The 20,814-nt window shown below is 43.1% G+C and overlaps 1 protein-coding gene across 1 annotated transcript in view; it reads right to left on the bottom strand.

The window, feature by feature from the left end:
• Window positions 1–4,971: 4,971 nt before the first annotated feature.
• Window positions 4,972–20,814, bottom strand: part of FYN (FYN proto-oncogene, Src family tyrosine kinase) — a 50,745-nt gene continuing 34,902 nt past the window's right edge. Inside the window, exons 11-12 of the mRNA XM_009951839.2 lie at window positions 14,542–14,673; window positions 4,972–5,447 (exon numbers count right to left, since the gene is read on the bottom strand). Coding sequence (XP_009950141.1) covers window positions 5,239–5,447; window positions 14,542–14,673 — 341 coding nt within the window. The 3' untranslated portion in view covers window positions 4,972–5,238. The remainder of the gene's footprint in view (window positions 5,448–14,541; window positions 14,674–20,814) is intronic.

Raw genomic sequence — 20,814 nt, 5'->3', positions numbered from 1 at the left:
CAGAAAGCTTCCCTGCCCCCTTTTTTCTTCTTTCTTTTATTTCAGATGAAAATCCATCCATCACAGGGCTCAGGGATTTTGTGTGAAGCTGTGACAATAGGTAGCTGAGCAAACTTCACAAGACTCTGAGGGGAGGGGCCCGGCAACAAATGCTGATGCACAGAAAAGCAAACCAGAGCCCTCGGCAAGCTCTAGCCTGGCTGTAGAGGAAGGAGGATAATCTCATTTCTTTGCTTTTTGCCCTTTTAGCTATTCACAGAGCTTAATGCCGAGTTATTCCCAACAATGAGCCGAACAATCAAACTTCCCTCTGGCCTGGTCAGGCAGACACAACACTTCCACTTTCAGTCACAGGCACACCAGTCCTGCAATTTTTTTTCTTCCCCCATCTTGAACATATACTATTTACCTCTACCCTGTAACACAGAAGATATTTACACTTGGTAACAGAAACTGCAGTTCATGCTCACCAGCCTGCTCTAATCTGATCACCTAAATCCCTGGGCACAGCGAAACACTGGCGCTGCGAGCACAGCTGGTGCTGCAACCTTTGGGTATCCCTCTACACTACATGATGCACAGCCTACCAGCTAATGACCTGTTTTTCATGGGAGGGCACTCTTCCTCCCTTTTGGCCCTCCTGCATACTCACACCGCAGGCCCCAAACTGCAGCCGTGCCCTTGGGAGAAATGTTTTCTCTTCCTGACTTTGGAATCAGTTGCAGATTGCTCTTTGCAGTAAGCAGAGACCCACAGCATCACTGGGCTGTGGCAGCGGAGCTTGCTGCTACCACCCCTCTCCTGGCCTGGGAAGAGGGATTATGACTGATCAGGTAGCGGAAGCCAGGCAGAAAGAGAAAAAAAAAAAAAAAAAAAGAAAGAAAAAACCCAGAAGCTCTTTTGTTGTTAAGACCATTCTGTCCTCTAAACTCATGTTCTGGCCTTATATTTTTGTAAAGCGTCCAGCTGCAGGGGAGGAACACAAGGAGACGGATTGACACTTGTGTAAGTACAGAAGTTCTTGTGTGCAAATTGTATTTTGAGATATAGAGATATATGCACACATATGTAAGAACAATGGCTGTATTAAAAGTCAACAGAAAATATCTCACAGACTTAAGTGGATCTAGTATTTCCCCTCTAACATTCAAAATGAACCTCAGTAACCCGGTTTTAGTTGCCAGAAGTTCTCCTGACATATTCAGAAGCATTGAGAGAGAGAGAGACTAACACCCTATGCCAATAGCATCCTGGCAAGGGGCCTCCTTCCCTTTTCTGCTGAAAAGACATGGGTACTGGTTTGGTCTGTGCAGGAAAATCCAAAATTGAAGTGCCCCCTTCTTCAGTTAAGATGGCAGGGAATGCTGCCCCCATTGACACGAGCCCCTTCAGTGATAAATTTTCCCTGTGTATGAGTCACAGGAAATTATAATCACTGCTTACTGAGACTGCAGAAAACAATGAGATTTCTAAGCTACAAACAGACTTCAATTATTCTTGAAAGACAGACAGACCCTCAAACTGATACGACTGGAGAAAATAAATATCCTTTTGTCTGCACTGCTGGTGGTAATTTCCCATTAGACAGGAAAAGACTTCTTTGATGAATGAATATTGTCTACACATTAGAAGAGGAGCTACTGTATATATCCTAATAGCTCTTGCACGCTTGGTCTCAGCCTCATGTGAGGCCCTTAAACCCCTCGGGTACAATGTGGTAGCATTCATTAGTGTACTGCATTTTTTATTGCAGCATTTGAGAAAAGGATGGTGCATATTAAAATAAATTTGAGCAACTTCCCACTCACCTTGAAGTTACGTGGCAAGGTCAAATACATCTAGCAATCTGCCTTCTCGGCCTGCAGGTAGTCCTTTCCAGTCTAGAAGCTTCAGGAGAAACACTGGCATTGGAGACCAATTTTCCATTTGTTATTATTCTTGTAATTTTAGCAGTTAATCACTTTTCTATTTTGTATTTACTTTGCTTTTCTACAGTGGTAATTCAATCAAAAGCAGAGCGTTACATAGAACTAAGTTAAGCACTGTTTGCAGAAGACAAAGAATATCATGTTTGACAAACTTTGGACCCTTTTGAAGACCCACCAAGTCTCACATCATTTCCTTCCCACAGAAACACGTTATCAGGCATTAATCGTACTAACCATCCCTTTTGTGGCAGTGTTGCATTTCCGCTTGTCATTTTCCCTGGGGCTGGTATTGGATTAAGCTTGGCCTAGAGATGCCTGGGTCACTCCAGCTGCTGGTAGGTCACCTTTTCTGGAACTTCGCCGCCACACCATGGATTGGTTGGGAGTCAGGTGGGCTGGTCGGGGGAGCATTTGGCCAATTGTTTTTATCTGGATGGGATTTATTTAGGCTTACGTTAAAAAAATTATTGGAGGGAACAGGAGATTCTTAATCTCATAATTCTACTTTTACAGTCAACCACACAGCTATTTGTGGTGTATGTGCAGTGCTTAAGAAAAAGTTTTTACTAATTTATAGCAAAAATGCTAACAACCTTGTTTAAATTTTTGCTAATGTTTTTATTTGAGAGATTAAAAAACCCAAACAACAAAACTCCCAACATTAAGAAAAAGAAGCAGAAGAGCTACCGACGGGAAATGGTCTGGATTTGCCACTCGAGAGTGGCACCAGTCTGCACACAAGCCAGCTGCAGGCAGAGATGTGGCAGAGACCAACATGGTACTCATAGACTGAATGCGATACAAGAAACAGCAAACCCAAGAATCAGAAATAAAGGCCATAAACCCCCAACAATGCCCCATCTGAGTCTTACTTCCAACAAGAAACATAGGCAGAGCTAGTTTTAGGCTCATCCCGCATTACAGGTGGAAACTGCACTTAAGTTTGTGGCATAGCAAAGGCTGCTAAGGAACTTGGCAGAATGGCCATGCTTTGCCACCAAGCACTGGGCCGAGTATGTGTCATTTTGGCTTCGCCAGCCCGCTCAGTTACTACAGAGTCCTCAGTTCAGTGGATGACATTTTAAGGCAGGGGGGTAGCTGTGGGAAAAGAGAGGACCACGACTTGCTTTGTAAGTACGAAGAGGAAGCTAAAAGTCCAAGAATTATGGCCTCTTCAGTACTCCACAGCTACAGGTACAGAAACATTGAATATATCATGTACATAACATTGCTTATAGACTCTACATGTAAAACGTTAACCAATTTATCATGGAAATCTGGTAACAAGTAACATTGCCATATAAATTCACACTTCAAGAAAGGCTAAGTGTGGAAGCCTCCTTTACAAGAGGATTTTCAGTCAATGTTTTGAATAGAAAATATTAAAACAATGATGACAATTTGTTCTCTGAATCTCAATTCATTACTGGGTTAGTTTTCAGGATTGGAAAAAGGTTCTCCTTAGAAAATGCGTGAATACTTGGAGTACGGATTCACAATCTAAGTATTAAATAATTGAAAAAAAAAAGTTTCAACTGTCAGGAAGTCTTACTTGGCTGCAATATTTTAAAGCAATAACAGCAATACAAGGCATAGAAAATCTTTTCCTGCAACACTTGTAAATGTAAAAGTATTCACATTAAATGCAACAGAACTATTAAAGAATAAACTGCTTGTAGAACAGAGAACTGGGAGACTAACTATGCATTCAGTCATCTTCCTTACAGTTGAACTCCAGCTGTTTAAAAACATATTGATTTCATAATTTGGAAAATGATGTCCCATAGGTAACTGGTCTGCATACTCCTATGAAATATGATGCCCCAAATGGCATGACACCCCTTTTTTTGAAAAGTTTTTATCTCATCTCCACCATTATCTCCACAGTTTAAACAAAAGAACAAATATCCAAATGTAAAATGCTCTTTTTTTTTAATTACTAAATTAAGAAAGTTAAACAGTTTTAAAATGTAAACTTGCAAATAAACCATAACAAAATGTAATTAAGACTTCAAAATTTGCAACTCAGTATTAAAAACTCAATAGAAATAGAAAGGAATTTTTTTTTTTTTGGTTAAACGTAAGTAATTCAAGGCTGGTACAGACAACTGAAAAGGTAATACTTTGTTCTGTGCATCCCCCATGAAATGTAAAGAAGTGCATAGTAATTCCACTGGAGAACTTGCAGACACAGAGAAAGTAATTTCATTAGCAGTACAGGACATTTAACACACTTATTTTACAATGGAAAAATGTTACACATAAAACAGAAAAATCCTAGTTGCATGACCAACAATTTAGCAGGTGGACATGGCTAAATGCTATGATTTTAAGACCATTTGAATGTGGTTACACTGTTTAATAAATCTTTTTGAAACATTTCAGTATACGTGTTTTGATACAAGAAGTCTTTGCAGTTTCAATTTTCCAGTTCAAACGGTGATGGTGTAGTTTTCTTGCTTTAAATATGTTCGTTTTAATTTCAAGAACAAATCATCACACACTTGTCAAACATTGGAAACATTACTGTAAATACAGCACATGATTCCTGAAAGAGCAAAGTTACAACCATCTACAGGTACATAATCATAAACAAAAAGTGCAATCCAATTTAAAAAAATCATGCTTGGCAAAAGCCAAAAATTAGACCACTGGCTTTCAGAATCCCACCAGTGTTTTCATGTCTGCAGTAAAATTATCGCTTTCTGGGTACTGCTGCAGCAGGATTCATTCAAGTCCAAATGAGTGTCCTCTGCAATAGCACCCATATACTGTATGTACAGGTATGTATATATATTATATATATTTTATATATAAAAAAGCAAAAAACCAAACACCTGTCCTGATTTTTTTTTTATTTGTTAAAACATGAAAAAAAATGTTTTAGACAAAGAGGCCACTTCTGGAAAATAATACTTTTAGTTGAATCAGGAGAAGACTAGTTAAAATCACATAGGTTTTGCGTTTTAAAAAAAGGAAAGCACTAGGATCAGTTATTGGCACTGAGTTACTATTTACAATGAACAGAGGTTTTGCAGTTTACATAACATCAATACAATGCAGTTTTGGAGTCTCTGATTAAGAAAAAACAAGTGTTTTTCTCCTTTTCATCCAGGACATTCAGATTATTAGGACAAGTGGTCACAGGCAAGGGCTGCGGAAGTTCCCAGCTTCAGCCCCTCCCGTGCATGGCGGAGCTGGAAGATGCTGCACTCTGGAGAAGCCGATCACGGAGTTGGAAGCTGAAGGGCAGGTGGGGCAGGGCTGAGAAACACCTGGTAATTCATGACAGTGCCTGGAGACCAGGGATTTACAGGTTGTCACCGGGCTGGTACTGGGGTTCTGTTGCAGTGAAGTAGTCTTCAAGGAAACCCTGCAAATATTCGAAAGTTGGACGCTCCTCTGGGTCTTTTTTCCAGCAGTGGATCATAAGCTCGTGCAAGGAGATGGGACAGTCCTGAGGACATGGCATCCGATAACCACGCTCTACTTGCTCCAAGACTTCACGGTTATTCATGCCTGTAACGGGCAGACAAGTCCACACGGTTAAATTACAGGAAAATTAATCCAAGTATTATTGTATCTACAATACATATGGTATTCTTGATCATACTAATTTCTTTCGGTTCAGACAAGTGAAACAAATCTATCCCAATGTCCTGTTTCAGCTCTTCATCTACTGCAAGGTAACCCGAATAATTTTCTTTCTCAGTAAAAGGCTTTAGGATCCAGTGATGAGTAAAACGCTGCTCCCATGGTTACCCTCTTGGCTTACTCACAATGGGCAGGATTTGGCACTTTCCAACAACAGTAGCTGTGAAATATATTATGTGAAGTGATTAAGGAAAGTAAATGCGTTACAACAAATACTATTCAAAATTCTAGAAACGAATGAATTTTTGAAACCCTCACACTGAGCGTGGGCCTTTCTTGAAGTGCTCTGTGGGGTCATGCTACAGAGACTTCAAGACAAACTCTGCTACTTTTGGCTACCAGGGATGTCCAACAGCATTACCTTCAACATCAGTTCAGAAGCTTACTGCTGCTGCTGATCTGCACCTCCCTCGATCTGTGCTGGTTAGTATTGTTTCTACCATATTCCACTGTTCCATCCCAACCCGGAAGAGAACAACATTACTCAGAAGACAAGATGAATGCCAAGCAAAACAGTGCCACTGCAGAACCACAGCTCTCCCTCAGAAAAGGTAAAAATTTACATTACTGTCATGCTTGTCTCCAAGAGGCAAGCCAGGTCTTCTGCTACCTTGTCTTTTCTATGCAACCCCTTCAACCCTCGACTCCTCTGCTGAAGTGCTTTCACCATACAGTAATTGCTGTCAACCTCAACTTTAGTTTAAATACCTCTTTCAGTAATTCCTTTGGCTTTTTAACAGTACCAAAGGTAAGACTGGCACTGCAGGCATGCAGAAGTATTTCTGAGAAAGTGGGCACGCTGACTGCAAGCTTTGTGGCTTGCCAGTTGGCAAGCCCTGTCCCAGTCCTCTCCTGAAAAATATCTGCAGGCTTCACTCCTCTGACTAGTGGGTCCTGCCAAGCAGCTCTTCAGGAAGAACTAGTAGGGACACTTAAGTTCCTCCATGACCAGGTCTAGAAACCAACACCTTGATATTGCTCTTTCTGTTAGCTTATCCTCCCTCTGGCTTCTGTGACACGATCCTTCCCTAGGTCTCCTCTACTCTTTCTTTCAGGGTGTCCTCTTGATGAATTGTCTTGTCCCACCTTCAGGACCCAGGGGATTGTCTCTACCTTGTATTTTTGGTAAACTTATTTGTGAAGAAATAATTCAACCACCTTCTTCAATACAGATTGATTTGCCTACTCTACACCTTGACTAATGAGAATAATATCTTTACACTGCATAGCATTTAGGATGGTAACAGCTGTATCTTTGGACTTGGTCTTTGTGTCCTCACGTCCTGGCTGTGTTTAATTCTTAAAGATGTTTTGAAAGAAGCGTCTGCAACATTTGTTAGGATAACAAAACACCTTTTCCTCTTATCTTGGCAGGATAATTTCCTCCTGCTGATACCCGTTTGCAGTGTCTCTGCAAGGATCAATATCCTATCCTGTTACGGTAACCACCCCTTGCACGGTCTCGCCACTTGCTCCTTGTTGCTTACTATGTAAAATACCAGCCGCTTGTCAAAGCTTCTCACAGGCTGCCCCACTAGCGTTTAGGCTCTCATTCGGCCATGTCCTGGTCCATTGACAGTTCTGGTCAGCTCATTGCAGCACCTTCGGTTTTCAAACAAGCACTGATGTGCTGTTCCTTATGCTGCTGGTTGCGCATGGAGGAACTTCCCCAGAAAACTGCCTTGTCCTCCTACAAACCTTTCCTTACTGTTCCCTTAGCAGTGATAGTTGCAAAAAGAAAGGTTAGATTACTGACTTAACAGTTTTTCCTAACCTGCAGACCAACACTTTAGCACTGTTTTCTTGTGTTTCATTTATCACCTGCATCCACCCGCTGTATTTTTGGTGTTAGATGTTTATGAGTAGGAGAAAACACTTCGTACGGCACCTAAGTGGTCTGTGGTTAGGCCTCCAGAGAATGACGAAAATAGAGTAATAACGGTCCTCTGCAGACACCAGACTCTGCATAGAGTTAAGGTTCTCCTGTATTATTGACTCCAAACTGATGGTGTTATGTCACACAGGCTCACAACAAACCAGAAAACTGAACAAACGTTTGCGTGTTCCTCATTATTCAACAAGAACATTTTCAAACATATTCTACTTTTTTATTAGATTACAAAACAGCGCTAGTGCGCCTGTTAGTCATCACCAATCCAAAGGCAGCATCAACCCAAACCTTCTGGCCTTACTGTTTTCAAGATGCTACAAGAAAAAAATTGGCATTTTGCTCATGTTGTGTTCTCAATATTAGTTTTTTTAATTTGTGTTTTGAACAAAAATCTACAGCCTTTTTTCATACCCTTGACTTTGAATCAGCAGAATTACCTCATGTTTTGGGCTAAGAACTTCTGCTGTGCTTTGCTTCCCTTACATATTAAAGGCTAAGAAAATAAGTGTTACCAGTAAGTCATCTATTGTATATACCTAAACCACAAACAAACTGCATTCTTTGTTTTTATTTTGGCAGTACCCCTTTAAGTACAACACGGGTGGAAGCAACAGCAGCAGAAAAGCTCCTGCCCAACTGATTTGTTATTCTAAGATATCAAATGTTTGGTATTTTTATCCACTGCATTGCTTAGTGCTGCAAAGCACACTCTGAAACTTGATAATGAACTGTATGCTGGAAGAAAAACCCTGATGAGGAGAGGAAAAACATAAACAGTTCCTTGCTTCACTTTTTTTTTTTTTTTTTTAAAAAAAAAAGATAGAAAAAAGAACATAAAAGAAATATTGCTATCTGAAATAGACATTTTTTTGTCCCTGGAAAGTCAGTCAAACCAGGTTTTCTCATCCTGATATATAATCCAGGAAAATGCCCTTCTTTTCCTTTCTTCTTTCTCCTCCCTCCCGGTAAAACCCAGATACGAAACTAAACCAAGTAATCCTCATGTTCCGTACTGGAATTCATACATCTAGCAAGGGCTGCAGCACCTAGGATTTGCCAAAGAAATTCTGTGACATGTGCTGCTAATTAAAAAAATTAGTTTCAAATACTTTTTTTTTCAGAATAATTTGAATTATTAGTCAGACATAAAAATTGCAGTATTTTAGGTGTACTTTTTACCTCTTAAAAGGTCTATTTATGTTTACAAACCTATTATCCAGATTTGCTTATCTTATCCTACAAGTTTTAGTGTTTCTTTTTTGATAGCAGGAGCCTGTTGTATCTGCACTTCTAACACCACAGAGAGAATATTTGAGCAGTCAGTACAACTCCTCTCTCCTAATGAATACCCGAGAGTTTCAACTCTTTTAGTAAATAATAAATGACATTCTGCTTGCAGTATGCTTCTAGACCCCTTAAGAGTTTATCCTAAAATCCTTAAATCTGTGGAATAAAATACTCAGCAATATTCTTCTGTAGACTATTTCACCTGCTCGAAAAATCAGTTTGTGCTCATGATGTTTCTAGAATTACCATTTGGACCAAGGAGGAAACATCCAATTTCCAAAACACGGCTTTTCCATTAGCTTTTTATTCCCTGAGAAGACCAAAAATGAAATAACCTCCCACCATCCATCTCTATTAGTGAAACCTCCAATAATCTTAGGATGCCACATGATATGGCCACTTTAATGCTTGATACAATAAAAATCAACTGTCCATATGGACTGGGGACAGAAACACAATGCTGCTTCACATTTCCTAGAAAAGCTGCAGTAGCAAGAATTACTGTGACATAAAAGAGGATGTAAAGTTTCCAGTTGTGGCTAAAGAAAACACTGAAAAGTGCTTTGGAGTGCTCTGAGGAGCTTCATTAGATGGAGCATGGTAGTTGTGCAAATAGCACAGATCTCGGCAGTGCTGCTCTTCTAGAAGACAGGAAACTTTACTGTAACTAGGCAGCATCCCCACATCCAAAGCTAATAAGCTATATAGATTTCTTTGGGCAACGTGAAGTCCAGTGAGGACAGTATGGTTTTAAGCCACTTTATTCTTGTTTTCCTCTGGTGCACTGAGAATTATGATCCTTCTAGACCCACTGCATGCTTTCAGACCAATGACCAAAACAATAACAGACAAAAATGCTTAAAGTTGGACTCTTAAAACAACAGCTCAGCTGCTGTCCATCCCCAGAAACGCTGTATTTCAGATTCTCCAAGAACCCAGAGCTGTGCCTCCGCTCATGTTCAAAAGTTCCTCAGATGTGGTCGTGTTGGTCCTTTTCTAGTACAGTTAAGAAGGGAAAACTCTGTAGTCCTCCAGAGGGTCTGGATCACGTTGGCACGCAGAGCATGCTCTCAACAGAGAGAGGTAACAGTGGAGACAGGTTGATTTCTGGGTTTTGTTCAGTTTGATCTAGAAGCAGAATTCTTATCTTCCGTGGACAGCCCCAAAGAAGAGCCAGATGTGAGGGCACAGGGATATGATATGGGACTTAGGCAAGGAGATTATTCCATACACAGGCACAATAGTGCACTGAAGGGAACAGGAAAGCTGCTCCTGCAGGAAGACAACTTTTGAAGCATAATGCTTCTTACTGAGTACAGTATGAACATAGTTATTTCTGTGCAAAAGTAGTAACAAGTTTTAAAAATCTGGAAGTTGTGCGACTACACTTAGAAATTAAGGCCTGAAAAACCCCAACAGCTCCTTCTCATCAAAACACTCACACAGCTATGCTATCAATATCTTGGGTTTTTCTTTATTTGCTTTGTTTTTGTTTTTTAAAACAAATTATTATTTGCTTGGTATAAGAGATGAAACTTTGAGCTACAGCATTTGTGAGTGGAGCTTTCCTGCTTACAAAGAAACCCACCTGAGCTTATCTGTGCTATGTGCTGAGTACACATCTCTCTCAACTCCTTATCTACCATCTGTGATGATGATACACACACACATGCCGGCTCACTGATGTGCACTCTGCCCCAGCCTTGGGCAGTGTACCATGCACTCTCTGGCACTTGTGGCCCAGCTTCCCCCAGGGATGAGGAGGCTGAACACAGTCCCCCAGTGACTGCAGAGCTGCTTGGAGCCCAGACTCAAAGACCTGCCTGGCTGGAGGCAGCCATGTGGATAGCATCATGGTGGCTGTCACACTAGACATAAAATGTAAATGCTCTTGACATGACAAGTGCAGCAGAAAGTCAAAGGGGCAAGTTCAGAGGCACTTGTTTAGTGCAGCTGAGATTTTTGCCTATCCAAAAGGCAACACGTTAAAACCCCCCAAATTCTCTGGCTACTGCTAGAGAAATACAACTTCCTACTCTCAAACTACATTAAAAAAATCAAAACTAAGATCTAAGGGAAATTTGTGAAAAGGGAAAGAAACAGATACTGAAAAAGGTTGGCTAAGCAGATTATTTTTTAAACTTGGCTCCTCTTCTGCCCATATCTAGTTTTCACTTCCTCACTGTAATAGTGGAAATAGAACTCAATGCTCAGAAAGACTGTGAAAGTTGCTTATTTCAACCTTCTGCCTTGTGAAAAGAATGGGAAAGCATTAGAGAATGCTAGGAAAAGCACTAATAAATTAGTTATCATAGTGGTCCATTATGTCCATCGACAGAGAAACAGGCTGGGTTCAAGGATGCTGATGAAGACACTTGTCAAAAAGTCAGTCTTGCTTGTGGAAGTTATAGGGTCTGGGGCAAGGCTTAATTATGAACTCTAGCCTGATCTTCATCTCTGCCAGCAAAATCTTTACTGCTCACATGTCCCACCATTGCTCCAGCCTCTCTTCCAAAACGGGGCATCAGAACAGGAACTGGTTGAAATCTGAGAGACAATGGACGCCAAGTCCTGTTCCACACACTCTGTTCCCCTCCTATATACTGCTTTCCTTCTCCTTCTGTCCTCCTTGTTGTGCTTCTCCCTCCTTCTACACAAACTTAAAACAATGGCTGGTTCTCCAAGGCATGAGGTACGGTGCCCTGTGGGCATGGTTATCACCACACAACTGGGGTGTGTGCTATAAATAACCTCTCCAGGCAGTAAGACCGCGTCAAGCAAGACAGCAATTCCTTTGTTTGAGGGACTCTTCCCACTCCCCCCAGCCTGCTACAAGCTGTAAGCAGGAACATCAGGACAATATGCCCACAACTATTTCAGAAACTGTGTATTACAGCAGAGTGACAGCTTCATGACCCTCTTTGTTTCAAGGCTGACTCTTTCCAGAGCTTGCAAATCCACATGCCTTGGGTGCCAGAGTGGTTGGCAGTGCCTACAGACTGCATTCTCTCACCTACAGGTTGTTTCCTTGGGTGAGGAGGGCTGAGTTTTGCCTCTCAGGATGCTTGAACTCCCATCTTTTCCTCCTTGCGCAAGCCATGCTGCAATGGCAGGAAAAGCACTATGGGTGCATCTGAACCTTACTCCCTGCCCCAGACAGGGACCTGAATTCCTGAAGCTTTATCCTTCCTGAATTCACAAAGCTTTATCCCTCCTCTCCCCAGCCTGAAGCAGGAGATGGATGATCCCTTCCATGTCAGGGAGAAATAGAGTCTTTCCTGAGAAGCTCAGGAGGTCTTTGTCACCTTGGGAAGTCTGAGCCCTCTTTTCAACCCACATGCAAAGACAGACCCTTCTGAGAAGGCCTCAGTTCTTCTCCACCATTGCCTCAGCCTATAAAATCTTTCCCAGTTATGGTCTGGGGAGTGAGACTGAATTGAAATCTCTAAAGACTTTGGAAATTCAGATTTAAAATAGAGGTTGCCCTTAGGTAAAACTGACAGAGAGGGGAGTGATGGTGACCAGGAGAATGATTAAGGCCTCCTGGCTGAGCAGAGTGGGAGTCCCTGTGGGGAGGAAGGGCCCTGGCGTAGAGCGTGGGCAGTGCGTAACTGAGGCAGTACATGACCGTTCAGAAAATTGCTGACTCTGTGATATGTAACACACAAAAACTTGCTTCCAGCTACTTGATGTCTTCCTAACGTGGGTGGGGGAGAGTGAGACGGAAGGACTTTGAGTGTGTGAGGGCTTTACGCAGTGAGGGATGAAGGGGGAGGACAGTGCTGAAAGAGAAGAGACGCTGCTAGTTGTCTTTGATGTACTCAGACTGCCACACAATAAAACTGTCCACATTTTCAGGACACAGACCATGCCTGAGATTTCTGTCATGGGCCCTACAAGAGGTTATATATTGCAAGCACTTAAATGAACATCCAGTGGCTTCTTTCTCCTTCAGGGAGGGAAAGAAACACTGGGGAACTGCAGATATCCTCTGCTGCCGTGGCCAACACTGTGTTCAGTTACAAACTTGTGAGTTAACACGGGGCTTAGACAGCCTCTTTTGCCCGGAACAGTATTTTTCCGGTGTGTATGCGTGTGTCTGTGCTTATGCATGTGATAAGAGAGAAGGCTAGTCACTAAGCATCTCTGCCCCACCAATGTGGAGCTCGGGGAAAAAAATTCACCTTAGCTCTGCCCTGGCTGGTGAGACCCCCTGTTCACCCACTCTGCTGGTAGTGAGTAGGGATTTCCTCTTCCTGCAGCCCAGCCAGGAGCATTGCCCACCCTCTGGGAGCAACACATCTTCTTACACATCTAAGCCTCACACATCTTCTTTCTGTCTTTGATCTTTGCACACTGTGCCATGTCTGCGTTTAACCCTCAATAAACCCATGGAAATCACAGCTCTCCCATGCCATTGCCAGTAATCCTCATGGCAAGGAGACGTTTGTGCTGGCTACTGACACAGCCACTCCGTGCGGTGGCAACACCCGCTTTTCTTTAACCACATGGGGAAGTGCTGGGCAGAGGGACTCATCCATCCCACACAAACACGTCATCTTGCTTTCTGCTACCTCATTCCGTTGTCACAGTCACAGCTTTGCTAAGCTGCTCGCTGTTAATCATGACAAAATTTACTGCTGATCACGAGAAGCCTTCCAGTCCCCGTATTCTCTTCCCAAATGTCAGCTACTGGCTGCTAGGTGCTAGCAAAGTTGAAATTCCTGGTTAAACTCTGGGACTATAGTTTTGTTTAGTTCAGCCTTCTGAAGTGGCACAAGATACCACAGGATAAACTGAACTCCACCTTCATGCTTCTGCTGCGCAATTTGATGTGTGGATCTGACTGCCTGATCACGGCATTTTCAGATTGGAAAATTGAAACTGCTTTGGGGCACTTTCCATTAAATGAGCTGCAGTGCACGCAGCCATACTGGTGAGTATTTAGAGATTTTTTCTTTTAATAAAAAGAATAAAGATGCAGCTAGATGCCCAGTTGTTAGTATCTGTGATGATAAGAAAGTGAAGGGATTAAAGTCTTTTGGTTGTAATGCACTGCTTTCACCTCACCCCTTTCCTTTTCACCTGAATGCCTACAATCTTCAGAGGGGCAAGAGAATGAAAAGCTCTTTCTGCATAGGCAGATCCAATCACAAATCTTACAAATCTTAATCCATCGGATACTTGGCAGGGTTTCAACAAAGAGCCTTGGGGCCTCCAGTTCCCCCATGCAGAGAATCTGGCCCCGCTGTGACCCTGCCATGAGCTCCAGCCTGCACATTACAGAATTATTTTCTTTCCTTTCCCTCCATCTTGAAAGCAAGGATTGAAATTTAAGAGTTTATAAAAAAGAGATTTGGTAATACCAGACATTCAGACAGTCATCAAACCTTGCACAGAACCAGACTGACAGAGTAAATGGAGTAATGCCACTCTGGCAGTTTAACTGTTGGTATCTTAAACTGAATGCAACACTATGGAGAGCTATTTGCTCCACAGTATAGTAATTTTACATTGCTTTCATTACTTGGCTAGAAGGTATATTAATTGAATTGAGAACAATTGAAAAATTAGAAATGAATATGTTGGATTTTCTGTCCTCTTGTCATTTTTATCATGACCGTCACCCAGCAGCTTTCAGAGTCAGGACCATTTTCAAGCATACGCAGAACTTATGCGTGATAACCAACCTCCTTTGTGCCCAGTGAAAATAAATACACATTCCAATTTAAGCATATGGCCTGTTCCCCAGGTGAAGCTGGGCTCAGACTGTTGTCTTACCTGGGTATGGCACTCTCCCTTTTGTTACCAGCTCTGTCAGTAGGATCCCAAAAGACCACACATCCGACTTTATTGTGAACCTTCCATACAATGCGGCTTCTGGAGCAGTCCATTTAATGGGAAACTTTGCACCTAATGAAAGAATAAATGAATCTTAATCAGAATAGAGACAGAATCAAAGTACCAGGTCACAGGTGACTGTTGTGTCCTGCAACACGTGCAGGAGGACAGAGCCTCAGGCAAGTGTTAACAAACAGCTCCATGGAGTGTGGTCGGAGAGGACAAGCGGGTGGAATATGTAGGGCAGAAGGAAAGACTTAGCAGGGAAGGGGTGGGTTTGTCCCACATCCCAAGAGAAGGCTAAGACATTTTAATTCAGGTTTGAAGTTTTATAAAAGAAAAAAAAAGTTTTAAAACCCAATAAGCCAAATATAATAGAAATTCTTTCTCCCGAAATGTTTTGAATTAACATTTCCCTGTGATATTTGCAAGTCAAAGACACTTAGCACATATGAATAGAAGTGAGATTCATAAGAAATGTACCTCCCAGTTTCCCTGCTCAAGCTGAGCAAAATGCAAAACAAACAAACATGTTAAAAACTTAAATTAAAAACAAACCTAATATTTCATTAGAAACACGCAGGGACTTAAAAGTAACACTGCCATTTGAGTTGCTTGGAGTGCAATGATGTCAAGCACAACTTTGGCCTGTGATTTATAACTTGACAGTGTACTTTAAGCTCCTGGCACTGAAAAGCCTGTAGTGCCTTAAATACGTGCAGTTCTAATGTGATCATCCATCATCAGAGCTTGCAGGAGCCAGTTGTGGTAAGGATGGTAAGATAACAAGCCTTTAAACACTGACTTATTTGCTTTTCCAATCATTTACTGTTTTCTTAGGGAAAATATTTTCAGTATGACTTTAAAGAAATGTCTTGTGGAAATAATTAACTCGTAGTATGTACGAAAAAATATGCAGACATATCCCTGGTGCCTTGTACTAACATACAGGCAAAAGAGTTGCATTGCTTATTGCTGATCCCTAGTGACAAACACTCTTGAATTTGGAAACAGACTGACTTTGACTTCTCACCACCCTCTCATAAAAGTTCCCTTAGCTTTCAGGAGGAGTGTGGAAAGTGTAACAACGTGGACAAATCGCTCTCAGGGAGTGAAGTTATGGCACTGTTTACAGTTCCCTGACAGAGCTTTTCTGCCATCACATCCAGTGCTCGATGGCCTGTATCTTCTGCTATATGCTGCAATCTGACTTGACTGAGAGTACAAAGCAAACATGGTAGTTCTCATCTCCTTACTTAGTAAAACATCAGGTGTGCTAAAATTTTTCCTGCTCTACATGTGAGTGATTCTAAGAGAGAAGATTACTTAGAAACTAATACATTTTTCTAGGGAAAATTGCAGTTGCTCAAGTAACTCCTGCTAAACAAAAAGACGCGAGACAAACTTTCAAATGCCTTATGCCTGAAGTCAGAAGCTTCAGTCTAGTTAAACATCAACACATCAGTGGTTAGATTTGCACAGGTGCTGGAGGATTTTTGGATGCCTATTCACTTTCAAGAAAGCCCACCCTGTCTGTGTTTTCATTAGTTGACATGCAGGCAGGAGCTAAAATTTGGGTGCTCGGCTTTGGTCTCAATCTCTCTAACTTACACTTCTTCATGGGACCAATCTTAGTTTACAAAACTCGAAATTTACAGAACTTCATCTTTTCTTAAAAACTGCTTTGGCCGTGATGCCCAAGATCTCTGCAGCAGCAGCCTGCCATCACCTGAGCCTCTGTCCTGGAAGCTGGCCAGCAGCCATGTAGGGTTGGCAACCGGGTCCCCCAGACACTGGCAGGTCCTGGGGCTACACACCCCTTGCCAATCCCTGGAAAAACAGCAAACTGTGTATGTCGGGTGGTCGGGTTCTCTAGGCCTGAAGTGCATGGCTTTAGATGGGCACGTGCAGGCATGCTGTGACTATGGGGGCTAACGTCCCTCTGCTCTCTCATACGTGCAGCTGAGACAGAACACCCACCCACTGTGCCAGCTGAACGAATAGCTCCAGGCTGGCCAGCAGCCTGAGGGCTTGGACGTTGGCTGGTGGTGTGCGAGAGAGCCAAGCATGAGGGTTTGCACATTTGCATGTTGCATACATTTTATTAAACAATTGTTTTTTTTTCTTTAATCAGCTGTTTTTCTGAGAAGCTGAGCCAAACACAGTCTAATTCCCTTGTGCTTCATACTCAGATCCAAAGGTAGCAACCACCTAGAACTCAACTTTGGAGGAAAGAAATCTCTTCAGATTCCTTTGTGGCCAACTCCCTTGGTATTTTTGCCTTCCTCATCTACTGCTGGTGTGGCACTGGGATGTGAGGATGTGGTGTGTGGAGGGACCATGGGAAGACGAGAAGCAAGATAAGTAGGTGAGAAGGGGGGACAATTCCAGCACATCCCTTTTCCTGAGAGCTAGAGCAGTACAAACCCCATTGGACAGAGATGAGCACTGCTGGAGGAGTCAAATGGTCTGTGCTGTGGATTTTCCGATGACAGGGTAGCTACTCGTTACATTTCTATGTTGTCCGTGCTGTGGGTGATTCTCTGGCTAAAACAACTAATGCAGAAATCACATGTTGTGCATTTTGTGCGGTATCTACTGAACTTTGGTTTTAAGTGACAGAAGGGGAGGAGGGAAAGGTAAGGTTGGCAGAGGTCTCTATCAGAGCCCTGCCTCAATGGTCTTCTGGCCCCTCAACGCATGCTGGAGGCTAGATGCTCCAAGAAAGCCTGCAACCTAGTAGGGCAGAGCCATCAGTAAGGGGAAAGGAAAGACACAGTGGCCACCTGTGCAATTGGAGGTACAACACATGCACTGCGTAACACAGAGATCACACACGGCTTGGGTAAGTGGGGGGGTGTGTGTGCGCGCGTGTTTAACAGGAATGCCCCAAGGTGCTGCTTCCCATCTAGTGTCTGGCACTGGAGGCGCAGGCAGTGCACTTCTGTGAAAACACAAAAATCCCCAAACGAGTTAAGCACCGCTCTGAAGCCTCCCCATTGCTACTGCTATACGAAGCATTCGCACAGCCCAGACCCTGTGCATGGCTCCTGACTGACACACAGTCTCTGCGCTTAGTCTCTTCCCAACACACCGATTAAGAAACCCACCCCCTCCCTCTGCCCAGGCCTCAGCAGCTTATTAAACAAGCTGACTTTGTGCTGCAAACAAATTACAGCATCAGATCATCAGATAAAATGCATATTACTGACAAGCATGTTAATAAATCTGATAAACCAAATTACCCCAGCTGACAACGCAGGCTATCTCTACTTTGAAGGCATATTTTACATCAGTGGGGGGGGATTTCTCCTTTTTTTTTGCTGGAACCCGTTTTATTACAAACTAGCAGGTCAGTAACTCTATGCATACAAACCAGCTGTGCACTGTGTTCATTAGGTCAGGATAGCCTGTCTTTGCCTCAAAGCGAGGTACTAATCTGCAGTGGTTACCGCTGTCCCTTTTTTTGAAACATTTCAGCCTGGGGAAAGCCTTTTTTTGGGTTTCTGCACTGCTTGTAACCACATCAAGCTAAAGCTGACCATAGAATTTACTGTTAGGGCAGCCAGCCCTGCCTCCTACCTCTGAGGATTTTTGTGAGTCTCAGCCCTGTTCTTGAGACCTCTGCCTGGCTCTGCCCAGGTATTCACATAGGTTATCTCCCAGAAGGATTTCCTTGGGAAAAATCAATCCATGGCCTTGTTTTAATTCTTCATCGGCTGTAAGCAGGTCACATGATGAGAAGGAGTGGAGGGGGCTGGGATAATTGAATGACCTTGACGTACAACTCTCAGCGTGGTTTCTTCTGAGGTGAGCGAAAATCCCTCAGAGCTTTGTTTTTTCAGATCTAAATCTCGAAGAAGCAGAAACCTCTGAAATTCATGCCCCAGAGCCACTGCCAGCTTGATAACGATCCTGTTTCTTCAAATGCTACAAAGCTGCTACCTCTTGTACCTTAAAACCAAACCCAATGCAGCACCACACGCTCTAAGACACAAAAACCAAGGGAACTCTTGGCTTAGTGACCGAAGAACGTAGTGCAGCACCGAATTGCTCCTGGGGCTGGAAAGGGAAAGCTGCAGAAGGTAAAAGAGAAGTGCTGAAGCAAGCATGTAAGAGGAAACGAGTCAGCCCCGGTAGGCGATGACGAGTGCCGTGTGGGAGGGACTGCACAATTACATTTTTTGTGCTGTGAGAACGAACATGAAATAACAAGCCTGGCAAAACATCAGCGATCACAAAGCAGGCTCCGCAGGCTGACCCCTCCCCAGGAAGCGGGGGACAAGGGGTGGAACTGTGGGTCTAAAGAGCCCTCTCACCCTTTGCTTGCACACCCCCCTTCCCCTTGCCCTTCCTCTTGCTCCTCTTAGAGCAGATGGCATCTCTGTAGGAGCTTATCAGGGATCCCTGTCCAGGACCCTGGGGGCTGGCTGTTGAGAAGCAAGAGTCCTTCCTCCTGTCTGCTCCACAGCTGTCTCAGGGAACGGCAGGTAAAGAGCAAGAACAAAGCCCTGGATGTTACAGCCCACAGTACAGTCAGTTGTGAACAAGAGAGATCTGATTAGCTGGTGAGCTGAGAGCCAAGTCTCTACAAAAGGACTGGGGAGAGCCTGAAAAGGGAAAAATATCCCTGCTCGTTTCTAGGAAATCAAAATAAGAAGCACCACTTGTTTTTAAGCAGGGCAGGAAGGAGATACTTTGGTGTTAAGGAAGCAAAAATGATCTGAGAGTTTACAAACACGTACTAGAGCTCCCAAAATAGCTCTGACTTGTCTGGAAGGCATCAGAAAGATCCTTATTGTTTCATGTGTGCTTGGAGCAGCATTGCTGCAAGTGCTGCCAGTGTATGCAGTAGAAACATGGCCTGGAAAATAACTGCTCTTTTTTTTTTTTTTTATTAAGGCAACTTTAAATTTCTATCAGCTGCTACTGCTTAGAATAGTAACAACTCTTCCCCAGGAACTCTGTGGAGCACTCGGCACTCTCCACAAAAATGCCATGTGCTTGGCCAAAACTCGGCATAGCTGCGAACCAGATCAGTGTAAGGGTAGCAGAAGTGCATGGGAAATCCAGTGTTGGACGTGATGGGAAATGTCTCTCTATCCTGTAGGATACCTGGAGTTTTAAGTCTTGCCTTACAGGACTGACACAAGCACCATCACCGATAGAAGGAAACAAGACTGAATGCCTGACACTGTGGAAGGGGGGAAGATGTTGCAACAGCCACAGTCAACAGAAGCAAGCCCCAATGGTGTAGGCTGCAATACAGTCCACCAGCGTAGCCTTTAAAATGGGTGTCACTAACAGGCATGTTTTTCCCCTTTGATTACTCACTTCCTTTAAAAGCAAGGAGCCAAATGCTCGTTACAAGCCAAGAACTTTTTTTTTTTGTATTATTTCATGGCAGTGTATAGCTGCCAGTCACACACTTTAAATCATTAGTGGCATGACGGTCTCTTTCCTTCCTGATTGCTGAGAAACGGCAGTGCAGACAACAAACCGCTTTTTATTTACCTCTCATAAATCAGGAGCAGTCAGGACTCCTTTGTTCAAACCAAAAAGAAAATAAACTGGTCAGTAAAACGTTACCACCAGGCTGAGTAATACAGGTTCAGGAATCCTGCACTCTAGCCCACTGGGGCTCAAAGCATCCCCATCTGTTTCCTTTCAAAATATTTAATCGGAGACAAAAGTGACAGTGGGGGAAGGGAGTAGGAGATCAAGCAAGGCTGGAGAAAACCACCTCTTCCCCATGCTGACAATGAGCCCTGTACTAACACACTTAAGCCAACAGAAGGACTGCTGAGGAGAGAGTGACCAGAGGTTTTAATCTTCTGATTTTGTAAGGCAAAACATTTCCTCTCTCCCACAGAAGCTGCCAGTCTGGAGCGCTCCCTGTTCCCCTCCCCTCTGCTGGCCAGGCTCTCCCCCTGTGTCAAAATTCCCACTGAAGCAGTAGTCAGCTAGATAAACAGAGCAGTCCCCAGATGCATCCCCTTGGAGGCTTAAGTAATAGGTCATGGGAAACAACCAGAGGCAACCATTTCCTTCTGATACTGTGGTCTCCACCAAGCAACACTCAAAACTGAAGTTTAACTAAACAAAGCAGGACCGAATCCCACTTGAAGAAAAATTACAGTGGTGCATTAGAAATCATGTTTCTTCCTCAATAAATTAAAGGTCCTAGGCTCACTCTGGCTGCCCAGCTGGCTT

This window comes from Leptosomus discolor, chromosome 2, assembly GCF_034619465.1.
Source record: "Leptosomus discolor isolate bLepDis1 chromosome 2, bLepDis1.hap2, whole genome shotgun sequence".
NCBI classification, from domain to species: Eukaryota; Metazoa; Chordata; class Aves; order Leptosomiformes; family Leptosomidae; genus Leptosomus; species Leptosomus discolor.
This window is presented reverse-complemented; position numbering and strand designations above follow the sequence as displayed.